This window comes from Polyodon spathula, chromosome 13 (assembly GCF_017654505.1).
Source record: "Polyodon spathula isolate WHYD16114869_AA chromosome 13, ASM1765450v1, whole genome shotgun sequence".
Classification (NCBI taxonomy): Eukaryota; Metazoa; Chordata; class Actinopteri; order Acipenseriformes; family Polyodontidae; genus Polyodon; species Polyodon spathula.
In genome coordinates this window covers 5,951,914-5,971,320 of record NC_054546.1, presented here as the reverse complement: position 1 = coordinate 5,971,320, position 19,407 = coordinate 5,951,914, and the positions used below count along the sequence as shown (strand labels likewise).

The 19,407-nt window shown below is 36.0% G+C and overlaps 1 protein-coding gene across 1 annotated transcript in view; it reads right to left on the bottom strand.

Annotated features, from left to right (window-relative positions):
• Positions 1–12,625, bottom strand: part of cpxm2 (carboxypeptidase X (M14 family), member 2) — a 39,388-nt gene extending 26,763 nt beyond the window's left edge. Inside the window, exons 1-3 of the mRNA XM_041269552.1 lie at positions 12,105–12,625; positions 9,529–9,630; positions 1,278–1,387 (exon numbers count right to left, since the gene is read on the bottom strand). Coding sequence (XP_041125486.1) covers positions 1,278–1,387; positions 9,529–9,630; positions 12,105–12,420 — 528 coding nt within the window. The 5' untranslated portion in view covers positions 12,421–12,625. The remainder of the gene's footprint in view (positions 1–1,277; positions 1,388–9,528; positions 9,631–12,104) is intronic.
• Between the last annotated feature and the right edge of the window lie 6,782 nt (positions 12,626–19,407).

Sequence of the window (19,407 nt, the reverse complement as noted above, 5' to 3'; positions counted from 1 at the left end):
CAATTACCCACGCTTAGCAAAAGTTTTGTTTCCATGTCTTTCAACACAGATCTTATTATTCATATTATGTGGGATAATTGCTACAATACGTTTCTTAGCCTTTTACAAAATCTGTCAAAGGTAGTATTTTGAATTAGCAAAAAACAGTACAGTTTCTACTGAAAAATCCCAACTGCATGTATTCTTAGCCAAAACAATGTTGAGTTGAAAGAAAAGACTGGAGGTAAAAAATGCAGTGAACCAATTTATTACCCCATTGTAAAATAAATATGTTGCTCAGATCGTGTGTTAAATCTCACTCTCACTGCAGTATATTCAGTCAGAGCATCATTTCATAACATAAGCATGTATTATCTCTCTTTTTTCTATTATTGCTTATTTTTTATGGTAGACTCAGCCCTGCCTCTAAATTTGCGTTGACATCTCTCCACCTGCACTGAGAGATAGGCAGGGTGGCAGGTCGACTCCCAACACCCCTGCTGAAGACAAAATGTGGTACAGGCTGGGGAGTAAGTCAGCTCAATAGACTGGCACAGACTACAAAGAGAGGGAAGTTTACCTTTACCAGGCTTGAATTCTGTTGGTAGGACCAATGTTTGCTTTGTGATAGTTTCCTGTCTGAAACTTTGCATAGTTTACATTCTGGAAGTTTCTCTTTAATAATTTCCAATTGTTCTAAATACCATTTTTTTGTCTACTGATTACAGCAGATAGTACTCCAATTATAGAACTTAGCTCTATAAAATTACTCAAAGGTAAAATAATGCATCAACAATAACTGTTGGAAAGTATTCGCACACAGTATGCAACGTTTAGTTCAGTTCCATTGCATGACTATTATATTTGAGCTGAAAATTAAATCCTGGACTGTTCCTATACAGTATATCTAAATAATTTTCTACCAGTAGTTGTGGTGTAAGAAAAACTTAAGTACCATACCAGTGCTTTTAATATTTATCCCTTAATTTCTTAACTGATAAAATCTGCAGCTAGTCCCCTCAATATAGCTCCCGAATACTCCAAAACAAGAATGCAGAGGCTGGTACTTCAGGTTTTACAATAGGCCTGTTCATCTGCCATTTTTATTTTATTGTATCATGCTTTTTTTTTAATATAAAAATCATAACAAGTTACTGAAAGTAACATATGATAGTCTACAATATATTTAGTATGACAACAATAGCCAGCTTTAGGAATATATAAGAGGTAAAATACGTCACAATTTGAAAAAAAAACAGCAGGTTTTCTTTTTTGCAGAAGTGCTTTGTTTTTTTTACCTGAATGTTAAGCCTCCCCCGCTGGGCTCCCAAGCCGTACCGTTTGACTGTTGAGGCGTGCAGCTGGAAGTCATCAATCCCCAAGGCTTCCAGGCCCATAGGAGGACACACTGTCAAAAAATTAACATTACAATGAAAAACAACAAAAACACATCTATTTAGGATGCCCTCTGAGGTCACACCTTATATATATATTGGTTTTATATTAGGTATTATATATTAATCTATATATGTTGTATATATATATATATATATATATATATATATATATATATATATATATATATATATATATATATATATATATATATATATATATATAAATATCACCTCAACAGTAAGGTCAGATCATCCAAATGTGTGAGGTTTGAATAAACCTAGAGTAGGATTTGTGAATATTCAATTCAAATGCATTGTCAATTCCATTTCTTTTACAAGTGAGACTGCTAAAATTGAGGCGGGAAAAGTTCCTAAAATGAGTGAGGTTCATTACAAATGAATGAGACTTGGCATACCTGCCCAATCTGTTTAATATTAAGAAAACGTGGATCCCATTTTGTTATTTATTTACTTCTTTATTCGATCAATATTTTTAGACATAGGCTTAAATATTTAGACATATATCGAAATATCTGGCCTTTTACTAGTGAGCAGTTTAGTTTGTTATACTTTTGTAAAGTCACCTTGGGATGCTTGTACATCAAAGATATTGTATACAGGGTTCTCCCCAGCAAAGTGGCCCTGCTGAAAAAACCCAATCCACCCGTCTTGCAGATGTTACTGTGCCTTTAACAAAAAGGAAAAGCAAAAATATTGACAATGAATGCAGGGTTTTCAAAATAAGCCGACGATCTGAGCAATCCACTGCCTAATATTATATTTGAGCCTGTTTTCCTTTTGTTGTGATATAGTACAAACATTTACCCATAGGTGCTTGTGAGAGATATTGAGGGTTCATGTATAGAGGCTGTACGCCATTAAGAAGAAAGGCATGATGGGATATCTGCTGAACACTTGCCAGCTGACATACAAATGCAGAGGTGCTGGATTATTACACTCCGGTTCATGCAGCAGTTATGATGGTGGCCAAACGTGTGCGAGTACTGTTGTGTAAAAAAAAACAAAAAAAAAAAAAAAAAAAAAGGTTAAAATGAACAGTCGCATTCAAAAAAATGCATATGTGAAAAACTAAAATAGACATGCATCAGAATAATGCACTGAAAACTGAACATAAAGAAAACAATTTAAATGAATAAGCTAAAAAGGAAGCTTAAAGGATAACCCTAACCCTAACTCCAATAATCCTACGTTATCTTTCCCCAGTCAAATCATAGAGTGCCTAAATAAGCATGATAATTTACAATAATAAAAAACAGTCATGAAAAAGAAAATGTAGAACATAAAAAACCACAACGATATATAATCAATGAAAAGACAACACCTTGTTCAGATTCTTTGCCGTATTATACTATATATGTAAGGGAAGGCAAGTTTATTTTTCCGTTAAAAGTGCCCGTGGCTAGAATGTTCTGCCACCCAGCTGTACAGAATTCCTGGGGAGAAGCCTGGTATAAATAAAATTGGTATAGTGTGGCGTGGCGTGGCGTATACTGATAGTATAAGGGGGCACAAAAGGGTAAACCGAAAGAAGAACTTTTTCAAAAGTACAGTTATTGTGGGATGCATTCCGACTGGGAATTACTTTTTCTTTTTTTATCTAGTTGACTTTAATGCTTAGTTTCCCCTTATCATTGAATACACCTACTACCAGATATGCTTGCATGAAATCATGGAAATAATGCACTTTCATACTTTCTTACTTGATAATTATCCTCTAACTCCTGGGAGTAGCTTAAGATAATGCATCATTGGAGTCTGTTTTAATGACCAAACCAGAGTGAGTCAAATCACGATGCTGTGCATTATAGCACATACATGGGTATTGTTATCATATTTTATAATAACAAAAATAAAAAGATATGCATGCTAATTTGAAAATAAATCATGTAAAATAGATCATTTTTAATTAAAATCCCAGATTTTCCAAGGCGGAAAACAATTATTGCACGGCACTAACTGCACAGGTTTTAAATTTAGAAAGACGACCGTGTTATCAGTGCAAAGATAACTAAAGATAGCTGTTCAAAATTCCATGAAATCATACTCTTAATTTGCAGCTGACTAAAAAGTCCTCCAAATGAACAGCCCCAGTGTGTGTTTGAGACAGAAAGGAAATTTACTTCACTGCAAATGCTTAAAGCCTCATTACTTTGGGTACTTCTGAATGTTTTCCTAACGACTTCACGTGGAGGTTGCCGGTTGTTTCCCTTCACTGCCAATGAAAATATTAGCATAGAAAATTCTCTCCTACCAAAAGACTGTACACCTCACATCATTAGTATTTACAGAAAAGAAAGAAAAAAAATCAGGGAATCAAAGAAAAAAACAACTAACCCAAACAAAACAAAGAAACTATGAAAAAAACTTCAATTGTCACCAACGTTTGTGATTAATGATGTTCATATATTGCAGCTGTTAGTTTGTTGGCACCAAAATGAATAGAGGACAAGGTTTTCATCGTAGCTTCAGAGATCCCAGTTGTGGATTAATCCCAACAAATTTGACCATCTATATTCCAGACTGCCTCAAGAAAATCAATGACCACTCTTTTTTTAAGGATTGGAGAATTAATAAGAACATAGGAGAAGGTTCTAATTGCGGACATTGGAAAAAATGTCAGCTGCACAGATTTTTAAAAATCACTGATGACATGATCACAGAAGCACTCTTTTGATATGAAAGTGGATCAAAGTGCACGCTATAGATCAGTTCACAAAAGTTTTTCATGAATTATGAGCAGTTGGTATATGTCAATGAATGTCCTTTTCAAAGTCCGACCAAGCCATGTTAAACCAAATCAAACCAAACCAAACCCGTAACAACAATTACACAATCTGTCTACTTCCTGCAAAGTACCGAGTTATGATTAACAATCTCAGCGGCGGAGAGAAATCTGAAGCACTCTAAATGAACTACAGAACAACAATCCTTTGAGCAGTCATTCAAGGTGCTCATAACTGGGAGCTGTCAGGATATTCCTGTTCTATATTTTCCCTGGCTATAGAGCAGGGAGGTATGCTGGGGTAGTCTTTTAGCAGTGCTACATGACACAGAGTATTTCTAAGCAGAAGCAGACAGAAAATCTATCTCACTGCTATTGCCCCAGCATGATATCTCAGCACAAGGGAAGCGATCAATACAATCATTCCAATTCCTGTAGGTCTATGTTACGTTATATGCCAAAGTTTGCAGTGGATCAAAATGCTGCAAGAAATAAATTATCCTTAGGACAATAGTGCAATACTACTTGGCTTTCTAAAAAAAGGCCATTGCAAACCTGGTTCTGATTTTGACTTTGAGCTAATTCAAAAGAGCTTGTGGTTAAATGCTTTTCATCAATAGGTGCTAGTTAAGGTTTAGGGTTTCCGCGGGCTTTCTAAAAGATAGGTAATGGAACTAATAAATGTCACCCAGTTAATAGAGTTACAACCTTACCGTAATGCACTGCCAGTGCAACACAGCTTTGGAATGTGACAGCAATCTTTTACTAAGCATTATGAGCCTGAGCAATGATTTATTATAGTTTCTCAGGAACCATTTGCACCTGCCAGGGCCAGTCTACTGTGAAAGGCAAGCAAGCAGAACATATAGATTATGGTTCGTCATGCAGTGCAACATCCCTTATAAAACTTTATCACGCAAAATGTGCATAGTAATTTTGCAGTTTTCTTGTGCTTTTCTTATGGTTATATTATGCATTTAACATAGTTTGCTATGTAGATGTATCGTGGAGTTTTGAAAAAAAAAACATACAGTATAGCAAGCATGTATCTTAATAAAATAAAAAAAGCTTACTTCCATGCACTTTCTAGGCCCTTTCATTTGGAGAGTAATACAGTATTCTACCCATCCCTTCAGAGCCTTCATTAATCAGGCAGCTGCTTCTTTAATGACTGACATGTTTTGACCCCAAAGATGAAGGTGTACCAAGGTGAAATTACATAGAAACTGGAATTGAAAGTTAAGGCATGGACACTGAAACACTCCATAACCTAGTTTGGTATTATACTAAAACATCATTTTCAAGTCATGTTAACAGTTTTTAAAAAACATATCTAAGTGTTGTTACTGTGTTAATTGTCCCAAATCATGAACACAAATAAAGAAAAGTTTTAAATTTTCAGAAAAAGAGAATTTTTATAAGACTTGTTACCATACTAAAACCAACACAGAGTTTAAGGATCAGAGAAATTATCAAACACTTCAATTACCATACTTTAACTAAATCTTTGATTGCCCTTTAGCAGAACAGAGATTTGGCTGTAACCCTTTCCTATTTGATTTAATTGCACTGCTTGGATGCTTTGAAGTACCTGGAATAATTAACATAATATCTCCGAGATATTGAGCTCGAAATATATCTGAGATATTGAGATCGAAACCTGCCATGATGTAACATGTACCCTATTGTATATAACAATGTATTTATTTTTAAATACGAGTTAAGTCTTTGAAGCCATGAAACTGAGCTCACTGATACATTTTAAATAGGGAATAAATAAAGCCTGAATGAAAACTATTCAATGAAAAAAAATCACAAAAAGCTCAAACTAGAAACGAATACAGTTTCAATATTGCTCCTTTGCACAAGGCTGCATGCAGGATACCGCTCTCCCAAACACATTACAATGCCCGGCTCAACTTGAATGCCCATGTTTCTGCATGTTTTAACAACACTTTACTCCAGCTTTACCTTGCTTAACAGTGCTTGTCTATTCTTTAGCATTATTGTACATGTTTTTAACGAAAATATGTGCGAACATCAATTTAATCAGACAAACAATATCCTATCTACCCAAAGCCATTAGTAATACTGTTTATAGCCACTATTTAATCAGTCTGATTCAGGGATCCCTTGGTTCTTATACACCCACAAATTTGCATGAGAAGAAAAAAACAATAATAACACTACGTAACACAATTTTTGTTCCTGGGTAATAAGTGTTATGGTAAATATAGTAAAATTGTAAATCTCGAAAAACTACTCACTTCTAAATCTTTTGTAGTCATCTTTATATTACTTTAGTATAAATACATGTTAATTTGGATTCATATGTTGTTTTTTTCTGACTTTATGTGAACGAAAAGACACACATTTGCCCATTTTCCCATTGGAAATAGTGATATTTTGAAATATCACTGTCCTGGTCACAAAAGCAAAGTTTGTGGGGAATAATAGCCATGTTCTATACTTTTGAGGCATAAGCAATTAGGAAATAACATTTACTACCCAGGAACAAAAAAATACTAATGTTTTGTTACACAGTGTAACCAATGACATCTAAATGCTGACTGCACACAGCCTTTCCACTGGCTCTGGTTGCTGTAGGTTTATCCAAACCACAAGTATGACATTTCAAAGCAGGTATTTCCGCACACGCATTCAAGTTTTTTTTGTACCTATGGGCTACACATGGGTCCTATTACAGAGGCTATCTGACATAGGGCCAAGGATGTGCATATGAGTAGAATAAGAGCTGTGGGTTTTATGTTATATAAAGCAGCATGTTTCGTAACTAATGTTTAGTTTTTCTAATGTGTTAGGAATACAAGGTGCAAAAAAAGTGTAGCATTGTATGATCTGTAATGGCATTCACTCACACAATACAGGCCATTACACTTGTTAGTGGTGCGGTTGGAAAATAGCTGAAAGAAGCATCTAACCATGTGTGCTTCCTAGGCTATGAAAGCATGTCTCTGAGGAGAACTACAGCTCTTATTAAAAACAAAACAAAAAAAAAAATGAAATCATATTGAAAAATCATCAGTGACGTAAAGCAAAATTAAAAAGAACTGATGTTTTCTCTCTGGATATTTCTATTCCTAACTTCCCTGAAGTATAAGAGGACTCAAGGAGCTGTCACCTATCCTTCTAAACACCTTGGAGACTGCCCATGGCTGATTTAATGTCTGGTGCTTTTATATAAAAAATAAAAAAAATTTAAAAAATCCTTGTACATTAATAAATAACAACAAACATATTAAATAAATAGAATGAAAATCCAATGTCTGTACTCTGTATCTGTATCTGCTTTCAAGGCCATTGCAGGGCCATGTGTGTGGCAAGCAATTTTAACTGAGAACATACGCCTGTCAAAAAGAGTAAGCTTCTCAATACAACCATTGTCTAATCTGAAGATCTAAGGCTTGAAATATCTTGGAAACTTTAAAAGCCTTAAAATGCACTCAATTCAGTGTTTTACTGCAAACACCAACCAAGGAAATGCTTTTCATTGCTTTTAACCCCCTTAAGGTAACCTGGGGTCCACTCGGACCCCACAGTATTTGAGTATCAGTTATTATGTGGATCTAGTGACTGTATTTTTGTTTCCTTTTAGGTAGTTGTCAGGCAGACAGTTACACTATGCAAAGGATAATTCTAGTCCGGGTAGCCTGGTTGAATTCCCCGATTATTTTAGGTTTGGGATCCATATAGACCCCAGGCATAGTATATCGACGGGCCCAACATTCTCACGTGAATATCTCAGGCACTGCAATAGCCAGCTCCTTTAGTTCAAAGCTTGTTTGAAAGTACATATTTGGAACTTTCTAATGTTGCATTATATGTCCAAACTATGGCTTGAGTCATGTGACATGAGTGAGCTCCTAAGTTTTGTTTGCTAACCCTATTACTCGATCACTTCAACAGATAAGAGTTCTGGTTTCAATGTCATTTAAAAGCGCCGGCTTTGTGCTTTCCATTGATGTCAGGCAAAGTCGTATGTGTACTTTCTACCACCCCTTCATTCAGTGCTCCAGTGCTGTGACGCGCAGCAAATCGGTAAGTGTGTTAAAATGTCTGTAACTCGAAAATGGAAAGAACTAGGAGCACAGTCAATATACCAAATGAAAGAGGCTTGGGGCTTTCCAATATATCATGTGCCCAGATTACATGTTCCTAGAATAAACTACAGCGTTCAGAATACAGCTGTGCGCACAAAAACAAAAAAAAACAAAAAGCTGTGTTTTTCCATATACACATTTTCACTCATTCATTTACTCCAGTTGTTAGTTGTATGTTGTTTTATTGCTGGGGTCCTATTTGACCCCAGGTTTCCAGGAAAGTCAGTTTTCCGACATGTCCTTATGAGGGTAAATCAAATTAGAAGCAGCTATACACATGTTCTCCACGTGATTACCCTGTATTTCATTTGTACCTGAATCTGATAACTTCTAGAAAGGACACAGAATGACATATCGAGGAGGACCTAGTTGCTTTTCCATCTGGAAAACCTATTACTTTTTTAAAATTTGTTTGTTTGTTCGGCTTGCAAACATTAATCACAAATTCATTAATTATGAATTTCAAAAAACTCTAGTTCAGAAGGGTGGAAGAATTACACCTGCTCTCTGAGCTTTTGTCATTGATTCCATGACCACAGCTTCGGTTAGCAACCAAAAGCCTAGAAATTCTAAACCAAAGACAAGGTAAAGCTGCCAACCGGTCTTGAAAAAAAAAAAGGATTTTTTTTGTTTTTACAGACATAACAATTGCCACTGCATTAAGTTTGTCTAAAAGTTATGTGAAGATTTAGGTTGAGGGTTAGAGACTGTCAGGAGTAGGGATATCATTATGATTAAGATTTTAGGGTGAGGTTTCAGGATTTTGGAGTTGTTGCAAAAGTGAAGAATAAGGTTATGCCTTTAGTAAAGAACATGGAGTAAAGCTTTAAGATCAAGTCATTCTATTGCTCTAAACACTGAGAGGCACATGCAGCATAATCTCAGCTGAAAGAACCTACACAATTGTTAACATGCACTATAATGAGAAAAGCAGGTTTAAGCACACACACAGGACACTTATTGAACAAGTGCATGACGGGACATGAGCAGTAGTGCTTCATAAGTACTTATTGGAGAAGCATTTTGTTTGATATAACCAATAATGCACTCTGTACGCTGTAGCTAACTGAATTTAGTGGTCCCTATATATAAACGTGTTTGCCCAGTTACAGACCCCTGTATAATATTCCACAGTAAATACATTTTTTTTCAAGTGTACAGATGTCATCCGGTGCACAGAACACAAACTCCCAAACTCCCATACAATAGGAGACACCCAACACACAAAGTTTAAATTATGAACCAAAGTACAGTACTCACAAACACAGAAAACAAAGACTTTACTCACCCTCTCTGACAGCTTCATAGTGGACCTCTGCTTCCTGGCTGCCACTGGGGCTTTTCCAGTTGCCCTTTTTGTTATTTTCATTTTTTTTGTTTCCACTTTTAACTGTAACAGAAACAAACAGTGTTACGTGCCGATATGTCTTTATGTCATACACAAAGGTTTTATTTATTTATTTATTTATTTATTTTAATTGCGGTAGGAGCCAAGAGCAAAGCAGAGATGAGTAAGTCTATTCAAAGTCCAGATTCAAGAGAGACACTTACAACCAGGAGAGAAAATGGGCCTTTTGTAAATTAAATGTACATGTGAACCATACTTACTCAATGCAGACTTGTAAGCACACAGATTTCACACAAGTCAAAACTAGCTAGAATTAATTTCCGCAACAAGCCTTGGTCCTTTCTGTCTCTTCAGTGGAAAGGTATATTTTCCAGTCGTGTACCCGTGTAATTCTTGATACATTTTTCCTACGTCTTAATTGACAGGACCGTCACACAAGCATTCCAAATCCACAACAAAATTAATCTAAATGTAATCACTGTAGACAGCTGTGTAACCAAGGGTAACACAATTAATTGACCTACCTGCTCTGCAAATCTTTCAGCTGAACTGCTGCACAAGATTTAGATATAGCTCTGAAATTATAAGCCTTTGCAGAATGTATTATTGCTGATCACAGTGCCACAGTTGTTTTATTGTTCAGTTTATAACCTTGTAACACTGTTTCTGACCATTTACCCAGTAAAACAAATAAAATACATTACTGTACAGCTCACTAACTTTTCCATGGGGGTAATACTTGTTAGCTATAACATTTTATAAGTAACTTGAACTCTGCAACTGTTTATGAGCTGAAAACAATTAAAAAGGTATAACTAAGCAAATGATCTGTTCAATTAAGGGTCTAGTTAAGTAATTGAGAGCTCAGCTGGAATGAAAACCAGCAGCCACAGTGGGTCCCCAGGACCAGGATTGAGAACCATTGGGGTAGGCTGTATGAGATATACTTGTACTGTACAAGGCATTATTTTAGCAATGCAAAAGGAAATTTTCAGAGATTAATACGATTATTGTAACTGTATAAAGCTAACAAGAAAATATTTATGTATCTGTCCCTTACTGCATCCATGTTTCCTGTTAGGGTTATATAAATTGTACTCCTCTCAGCAATTTTGCTTTTTCCGTTGCACTTTCATCTAATAAGATCATCTTTTTTTGAAAATAAATACATTATTTTTTGTATTGTTTTTCAGTTGTATGATCACAGCAGTCATGTCAGATTAAGGAGATTTAGGTGTTAACTTGTGGAGCGTGGTAGAATTCCTGAATACACTTGCTGCCAAAATATTGTTTGTCAAGTACCTGAGATTTAACCTTGACCTTAGACGGAGGACTGGGGACATATCTTTACACAGAGAGTGGTGACAGTTTGGAATGGGTTACATAGTCATGATGTGGAATCACTAGGAATCACCCAACTTTGCGAAGTTTTGAAATCAATCAAACCACTGAAACCAGACAAATGGCCTCCTCTTGTTCGTTTATAGAACACATCCAGTAACCAGTCTTCATCAGACATGTAGAACTCCAAAGGATTTGTATGATTAGTGTTTCTGTCATAGTAAAGTAAAAGATTGCTGCCCGATGGGTGCCCTTCCGGGGACATTATTCTCCACTGTACTGTCTGCATGCATTAAGACATATTAAGTATGCACAGATGTCTGAGCGAGCCTATAACTGTGGGTTCAGCTGTTTTCAATTATCTTTCCAGGAACTGCCTCCATCCTGGATATCACAGATCTAATTCTCTGAGCGGTATTAGTCTCCACTATTAAGGGAGCCTGTACTTTGAATATATGTCCATCTCCTGTGCATCCACCACAAACATATATAGCAAGTTGTAAACAATGTACATAGTAGAGTAACTGCATTTTACCAAGTTGTAAGGCTGGACTTTAGACTATGTGACGCTGAAGTAATCCTGGATTCTCATACTTCCACGTTTTCTTTTTTGCCCCTCACATAAGCCTTAATGTAACAGGACAGAGGCACAAACCTATGTCCATGCACCTTAACCACTGCACAAACGAGCCAGTCAACTCATCTAACAAAAAATGGGATTATATAGAGTTTAACTACTCTGGGAATAACCTTAACCTTTCAAAAGTACAAAATGCTTTGAGTAGCAAAACATTTTTGTATAAAAAAGAGGATGCTAGAACTGTAATGCCTGTAAAAAAATTGTTAGTGGAATATAGATGACATATTTATACCAATGTGGCCTTTAACAATGACCTTCAGAGCAGCATTACCAATCACAACCTCCAATATTAACGTATGTGTTACTGTTAATGTCTGACATTGGTTATCTAGCACAAAAATTGATTGAGAGAAATATTAATCTAATTCTACTTGATCCTTGAATTACATGGATAATCCTAGAATTAACCTATTCCTAACCTTAACCATTAAACATCTACATAAAATCTCCTATTCTGTAACCTAGCGACAACAACCACATTCAGCTTCATCATAAGTATACTGAAATAAGGTGCAATTTAAAAAAAAAAAGTTACCTGTCTTTGCATTAGTGGCTGTCTTATCTGTCTCTTTTCCCTTCTCCTTTTTGGCTTTCACCTCTTTCTTGCTGGGTTTGGAGCGTTCCTCTTCCAAAGGCTGTGCCGCTACAGATGCCTCTGAAAAAGGCTCCTCAGCCTCCCGTAAGGAATAGTAATGCTCCCGGTTAAGAATTTCCTGCAGATAGTAATCCTCATCTTCCGTCGGGCTCCCATGGGTAACATCAAACTGCATCCCGACCAAGCCAAACAGGGAGAGGCTGAGAAAAGCCAAACAATGCCCTCTATTCACCGTGGGGAACATAATCACTAGCATCCCGTTATTCAGGAGACTGTTAAAGGCTGGGCAAAAGTCAAATGAAACAGTGGGGTGGGCTCAGTTAGTCCCTGCAGCAGCACTGCTGCTAGTCCCATCAGATCCTGAGTTGCAGCCGTGCTCCAGGACTACGGTTAAAAACTTTTTGAAAGCACCAAGTAAGTGATGAATGCTGTAGAGCCAGGAGGTCCATGTGATTGCTTGCAGGGAGAAAAGAGAGAGAGAGAGAGAGAGAGAGAGAGAGAGAGAGAGAGAGAGAGAGAGAGAGAGGGAGGGGGGGGGGGGGGGGGGGGGGGGGGGGGTTCTGATTTGGATGTTGGCAGGTGGTTTAGACACTAAAGATCTTTCGTAAAGCTCAGAGGAGTTTTTTTGGTGAAGTCCAGAGGCTCAACGCAATTTCTACAAACACAAGGTAATCAAAACCACATCTCTCTGAGTGCATATACTGCTACTTTGTTTTACAAAGAAGAAAGGACAATTTGGCAAGTTATGCTTTCATCCCTCCCCTGCCCCCTCCCTCACCAGCCACAAACCCAATAACAATTTCAATCAGATCATCTTTCTGTTTTCTTGCAAGGAATCTGAAGCTTTTGAAACACAGCGCTACGTGCTCAGAGCTCTGACCCATCCACTCCCTGCCGACATGGGACTGTTCTGTTTTTTTCTGGAATTTCAAGAAAATCAACAATGAATTTTTCCATGTCGTAGCAGTATTAAAAGCCTTATATTTTATTAATATTGACTTTATTCCGTGACTATTGTCCCTTAAAACTTTCATGTGTTTTACAGCAAACACGAATACTAAAGTAATAACTAATCCCAGTCCTGCTTTACACAGGCATGCCGAATGCCAAACTTTCTTCTCCACCTCGCTGACAAGTTTCAGATGTCAGACAGGTTTGAACAGTTAAATAAAAGGTTGCTGAGCTCTGCTGTGTCAGAACTGATCAGATCACAGGGGGAAAGTGCTGGTAGCAATACGTCATCTTATTCCACATTCTCAGGAAAAAAAAAAAAGAAAAAATATATAATATACGTAAGTGGTGCTCTACCCTCCAATGAGGAGCTGAATAGGAACTCAGGCCATTGCCTGGGCTTAACCGTTTCTTTCCCCAAAATAAACAAGTTCCTTAGAAAAGAAATGCTCATGTAGGGTATCGACAAAATTCAAAATTCAATGGCAAGTGAGTGGAAAAAAAGGAGCAACTTTTCAAACCAAAAGAGGAATAGAAAATAGAGCTAAGTCCGAACACAACTGTGTATTTGGATTCACAGCAAATAGTGCATTATCCGAATAGCTGAATGATTTGATTCATAAGAACATAAGAACATAAGAAAGTTTACAAACGAGAGGAGGTCATTCGGCCCATCTTGCTCGTTTGGTTGTTAGTAGCTTATTGATCCCAAAATCTCATCAAGCAGCTTCTTGAAGGATCCCAGGGTGTCAGCTTCAACAACATTATTGGGGAGTTGATTCCAGACCCTCACAATTCTCTGTGTAAAAAAGTGCCTCCTATTTTCTGTTCTGAATGCCCCTTTGTCTAAACTCCATTTGTGACCCCTGGTCCTTGTTTCTTTTTTCAGGCTGAAAAAGTCCCTTGGGTCGACACTGTCAATACCTTTTAGAATTTTGAATGCTTGAATTAGGTCGCCACGTAGTCTTCAGGTTCAGGGAAACTCACAGCAAAGTGATGGAAAAAAGTGTGATAGTGACAAAAAGCAAACAGTGAATTTACCAAGATTTCTTACCATAGCCAGACAAGACAAATCACAAGGCAAAAAAATAACTTTTTATGACGGAAGAATTTGCAACATTCAAATTCAATATAATAGAAAGTAAGAAATGCAGCAATGCCAAAATATTTGTTGTAAATACTATACACCCACCCCTCGTTATACTGCGGGTTTGGAAATATCGCGCTCCTGGAGCTGGCTCCTCATTTTTACAATCTAACTGTGCATGCTTTAGCTGCAATATACATAGACAATTTCACTTAGAATTAATGTTCATTTTATTTTGTACTGCTCATCACAAACAAAAATATAAAGAACAATTAAAAACAATGGATTAATATCGTACTGTTATAGTACACACACACATTGCACAATAACACAAACCAAATTAACTATCTCCTTGCTGAAGCAATTTTTTAAGCAATGCACTAGCAAAAGTCACAGGGCAGTGATTTCATTTCCCTAGCAACAAGCCTCCTATGTTGTGAATGGATTCTTTCAATGCAGCGGTTAGGCATTTGAGAAAGGAGAGGAAGATTCATGAAATGAATTGGAGACTTAAGTTGATGAGAAGCCTCTGCATGAATTAAAACAATTTGCTGCTTTTTATACAAAAAATGAGAAAAAGCAGGTTGCGTAGAGTATTTATATTGGACCCTGATGGCCATTATTAAACGAGGAAGTGATTGTACAGTATTTGTTATTAGCCTATTTATTTTTCTATGGGTCTCTCGCTATATTGCAGCCCTCGATATACAGTGGATTTGTATTGGACCCCGACACTTGCGATATATCGAGTGAGTAGTGTACTTAGTTTTAAACCCCAATCTATTAAACTTGAATTATAGCAATTATGTCAATATCCAAATACCGATAAGACGAGCGTGCTGGCATACATAAAGTGTTGTCTGATATTATTATAAAATCACAATCAGAAGACAGAGAGAGAGAGAGAGAGAGAGAGAGAGAGAGAGAGAGAGAGAGAGAGAGGACAGTCCTCACACTTACGACAAGATTGGTTCCTTAAAGTCGTGTTGTAAGTCGAAACATATTTTCCAATAGGCACAACGACTCTTCAGCCAGATAATATAGTTTTACACAAATGACCCGTTATATTGTACTCATGCAAATATTTGTTTAACTATTTACTCTCAGCCCGCATATTACACAGACACCTACCTGGCTTGTTTAAAAGTACAGACTCTGGGCTTTCCAATGACGTTTTCAGTGTGGGTAGGTGGTACCCCTAGCAGGAAATACGATCGCTTGAAGTTAAGCCCTTCATCATGTGACAGAGTTCACAGCTTAGGTTTCGTTTTGAGTCAATTGCACTTATTAGACATTGTTAACGACAAATACATTTTTTAAAAAGTTACATGCATTTAAAAAAAAACGCTAGATTAAGTAAGGAAGACCACATGTACTGCAGTTGGAAACCACATTTTCACAGATTTCCACTAGTAATCTTCAAAAACAGCAGGAGTACTTTACACAGAGCTAATTTACATATCAACCCCCACCATTCCCATTATTTGCATGACGTCGGGTGAAAAGCCAGGTTTACTCGAGTAAAATAAAGTGAGCGAACAGAAACCCAAAAAAGTATTTTACACCTAATATTTTTCTCGTGAAAACGACGTGAGTTAAAAAAAAAAATTGCATGGAAACTCCATGATTCATGCACTGTCTGAAATAAATCTTGAAGTATCCCACTTACTTCAGATGCAAAAGTCAAATGCTTCTAAATACACCAGAACAGATATTTACTGTTTCTGGTTTTATTTCTAAACGCTCTGCTTGTCTTTAATGTTGTAATTAGCATCATTAAACCGTCTCAGTTTCTGAATTTAATCATGGAAAAATTATTTTTAAACAAAATAAGCTAAACTATTTTTTTTAGCTAAACATTCCTAAAACCACAGTGAAAAAAAAAGAAAACTGAAACTAGATATATTTAAAATAGTGATATTAAATTGAAATAGACAGTAGCCGACTATATAGATCAATCACTCGACATAAGTAAATAGAAGAGAAATTAATGTATGCACACAGCAAGGGATGAAATGCATTTTATTTTGCGGCAAAGTGGTGTTTAAAAAAGCCTAAATAAAAAATCATTACTATGATTACCCTTGCCTCAGGTGCCTCATCGCGAGCCACGACCTTGATTATATATATCTATATAAGAGAGAGAGAGAGAGAGAGAGAGAGAGAGAGAGAGAGAGAGAGAGAGAGATATTATTAAATATGTGTTCTGCTTAAACAGCTGGTCTACCAAATATCTGTACCCTCCTGAACCATCTCGGTTTTGGAGATGAAAGATGTTATTTGTAAGCCTGGATAAACAGCATATGCTGTTGTCTGTGGTTTGGAGACATGCCACAAGGTGCTGAGAATGGCAATTGCCTTAGATGTGTGATCAGATAAAAAATGATTAAACAAAAACCCTAAACAGCAATGAAGTATTTATGGCTGTGGGTAACATACAAATAAAGAAGAAAAAACAACAGCAGTGCCCTCTAGTTTCTACATTGCTTAGCCATCACTTGCGCGGTTCTGAATATCAATGTAAACAATTCTCTGGGCTTTGTTTTTATCTTCAGACATGGCTGGCAAATGCTTACAGTGTCAGCAATTGAAATTGACTTTTTTTTTTTTTTTCCAGAAAGGATTAACGCATCAAATAAACATGTAGTTGCCAACTATTGTTTTCTGGCAACCACTAGTAATATAATTCTGGGGTTGGGTTCATTGTATTATGTAAGGCAAAACTTATTGCTTTCCTTGTCAGTTTGCTAAACCTTAAGGCCTAATACAAAGATGATGGATTGATAATGATTTTAAAGAAATAGCAAAGCTGAAGACATAGATTAAAGTTGCTTGTGGATAAACTCTCAAATGAATTTGTCTGTGCGCTGTTTCATAGTTTCACAGAAAATTAACACAACAGGCACTGTGGACTTGTAATATGAGCATGGGAAATGGCACACTCAAATACCTGATCTGACTGGATAACAATAATTCTATTTAATATAATGCATTGAAGAGATTTCTTTATATTCTGGTGCTTTCTTATACTCTGCAGCAACTACATCATGTAACATTTCTATCAATCCAGATTGCTGATATAAACAATGGAAAAAAGTCTAGTTGTTTAAAAACCCCTTTAACTTAACTATAACTTCCAAGCTAAATGATTTGGGTAGCGTGCCATGTCTACATGTTAGGCTGGTTGAATTTGCCTCAAGGGTAGTTTTTAGGAATATTTTGGCTGTGCCAGTATAGCTTTCATTCATCTCTGACAGTATTTGTTTTGTGCTGCAAAATTATTGATTTGGCTTTGAGAATGTTTAAGTAAAATGTATAGCAGCAAATAATGTTGTTTGTGTGTTTAAATCAAAATGTATTCTTTCTTTGTTCCCACACAAATCTATAAAATAACAGAGATATTAACACACTTTTTTAAAACAACCAGAACCCAGAAAAGGCTAATCCATTACTGAGTGTGCACACTGCATATTCTGATCAAGCATGTTTAGCAATATACTGGTAAATTAGCTGCATTGTAACTACATTCTACTTTCATGTTTGTTACATTATATAATACATTTGCTTACAACAAAATTATTATGATCAGGAAAATAACTTGACATACTTCTTGTTAATGTATAGTGTTCTATTCTCACAATCACATAATTATGTTTCTAATGCATGTAATAAATGTTTGAAAATGGTAACTACTCTTAATTACTATATCATACATGTTCTATTAAACATTATTAACTCATAGGTCTCTCATAAATTATCAAAAAATATGATTGTCCCGTATGTTACATAATATTATGACAAGTGCAGTCTTCAATTTAGCAGTCTGTCTATTTAGAAAATGTTAATAAATGTAAATAATGACATACTTATTATACAGTATAGAGAAAGTATATTAACCTTTCAAACAGGCCTTAGTTAATGCTTGTTGGTATTCACAGGAAACATTCAATCATTTATTTTGTCCTCTGTTAGATGTTAGCTATTGATCTTGACATTTAATTTTGTGTTTTGCAAAAAGGCAGTAATGTATAATATTGCTATCGTAATGTATTCATTTATGATCTAAATAATTCATATCTGAGAATTAAGAAGTGAAAAGAGAACTGTACTTAAGAGAGTTGGTGGTTGCTTCCCCAGAAAAAAATAAAACATTTAAAAAAGAATGCAGTTTCTTTCAACTTAAAGCCCCATCATTTTATAACACTATATTATATATATATATATATATATATATATATATATATATATATATATATATATATATATATATATATTGCATAGAGTTTGATGACACATCTGCTGGGGGTTTAGGGAATAATGTGGCAGTAACTGCTTCAAATATAGGCATGACTCAGAATCTGATCCCTTTACAAAAAGAGACGTCAGCTGAGGTGAGTTAGAAATAAAGACATGCCAAACAAGTAAGCAGGATTTAGATAAACAGGGAGCCGATAACTTTTTTGGATGCTTTTCTTTTGAACGGGCCATGTTTTTGCAATAATACATTGTATATCTAGACACAGGAGAATTGCAAGCTAGCCAGAGAACTGAGGCTCTTTTTTGCACAAACACCTGTTTGTGGAAAAACAAGGAAGGGATATATTTCAGGCAGCTGCAGAGTCACATGTTTAGAACCAGTGGAATTGATACATCCCTGAGTGGGAAAAGGGGATGCACAAATAAGATAGGCTTTTATTAAATTGAGGCGTTCCAAAAATTGCTTCCTGCAAGGACAAATTAATCCTATTACAAATTCTGTGCATGCTTGATAACCTCTCTTGCAACAAGAGTAGTGTTACACAAATACACCTTAACGACAGTGCTGTCAAAGTAACAGTTGTTTTTTAACAGGAATGTAACCATAAAAAGACAGTAAAATGTAGTTCCTATCCAATCACTGCTATAGTTCCTGGAATTTCTAGCAGGAATATGTATCAGTGCCATTTTAATGCCGCTTTTAAACAGATCAGTTCTTAACAAACAAGAAAACAAAAACAAAAAACAAAAACATACAATAAAATGAATGATTCATGTAAGGTTTTTCCTTATTTTGAAATACAGTAGTGAGCTGGTGACTGTGGAAATATTACTGGCTCCCAGCAACTGATTAAGCAGAGATAAAGAACACTTACATCTACAGGGTGATTTGTAAACAGTGCATCATAGGAAAACATTATAATAGTAATTACTGTAAAAACCTCACTG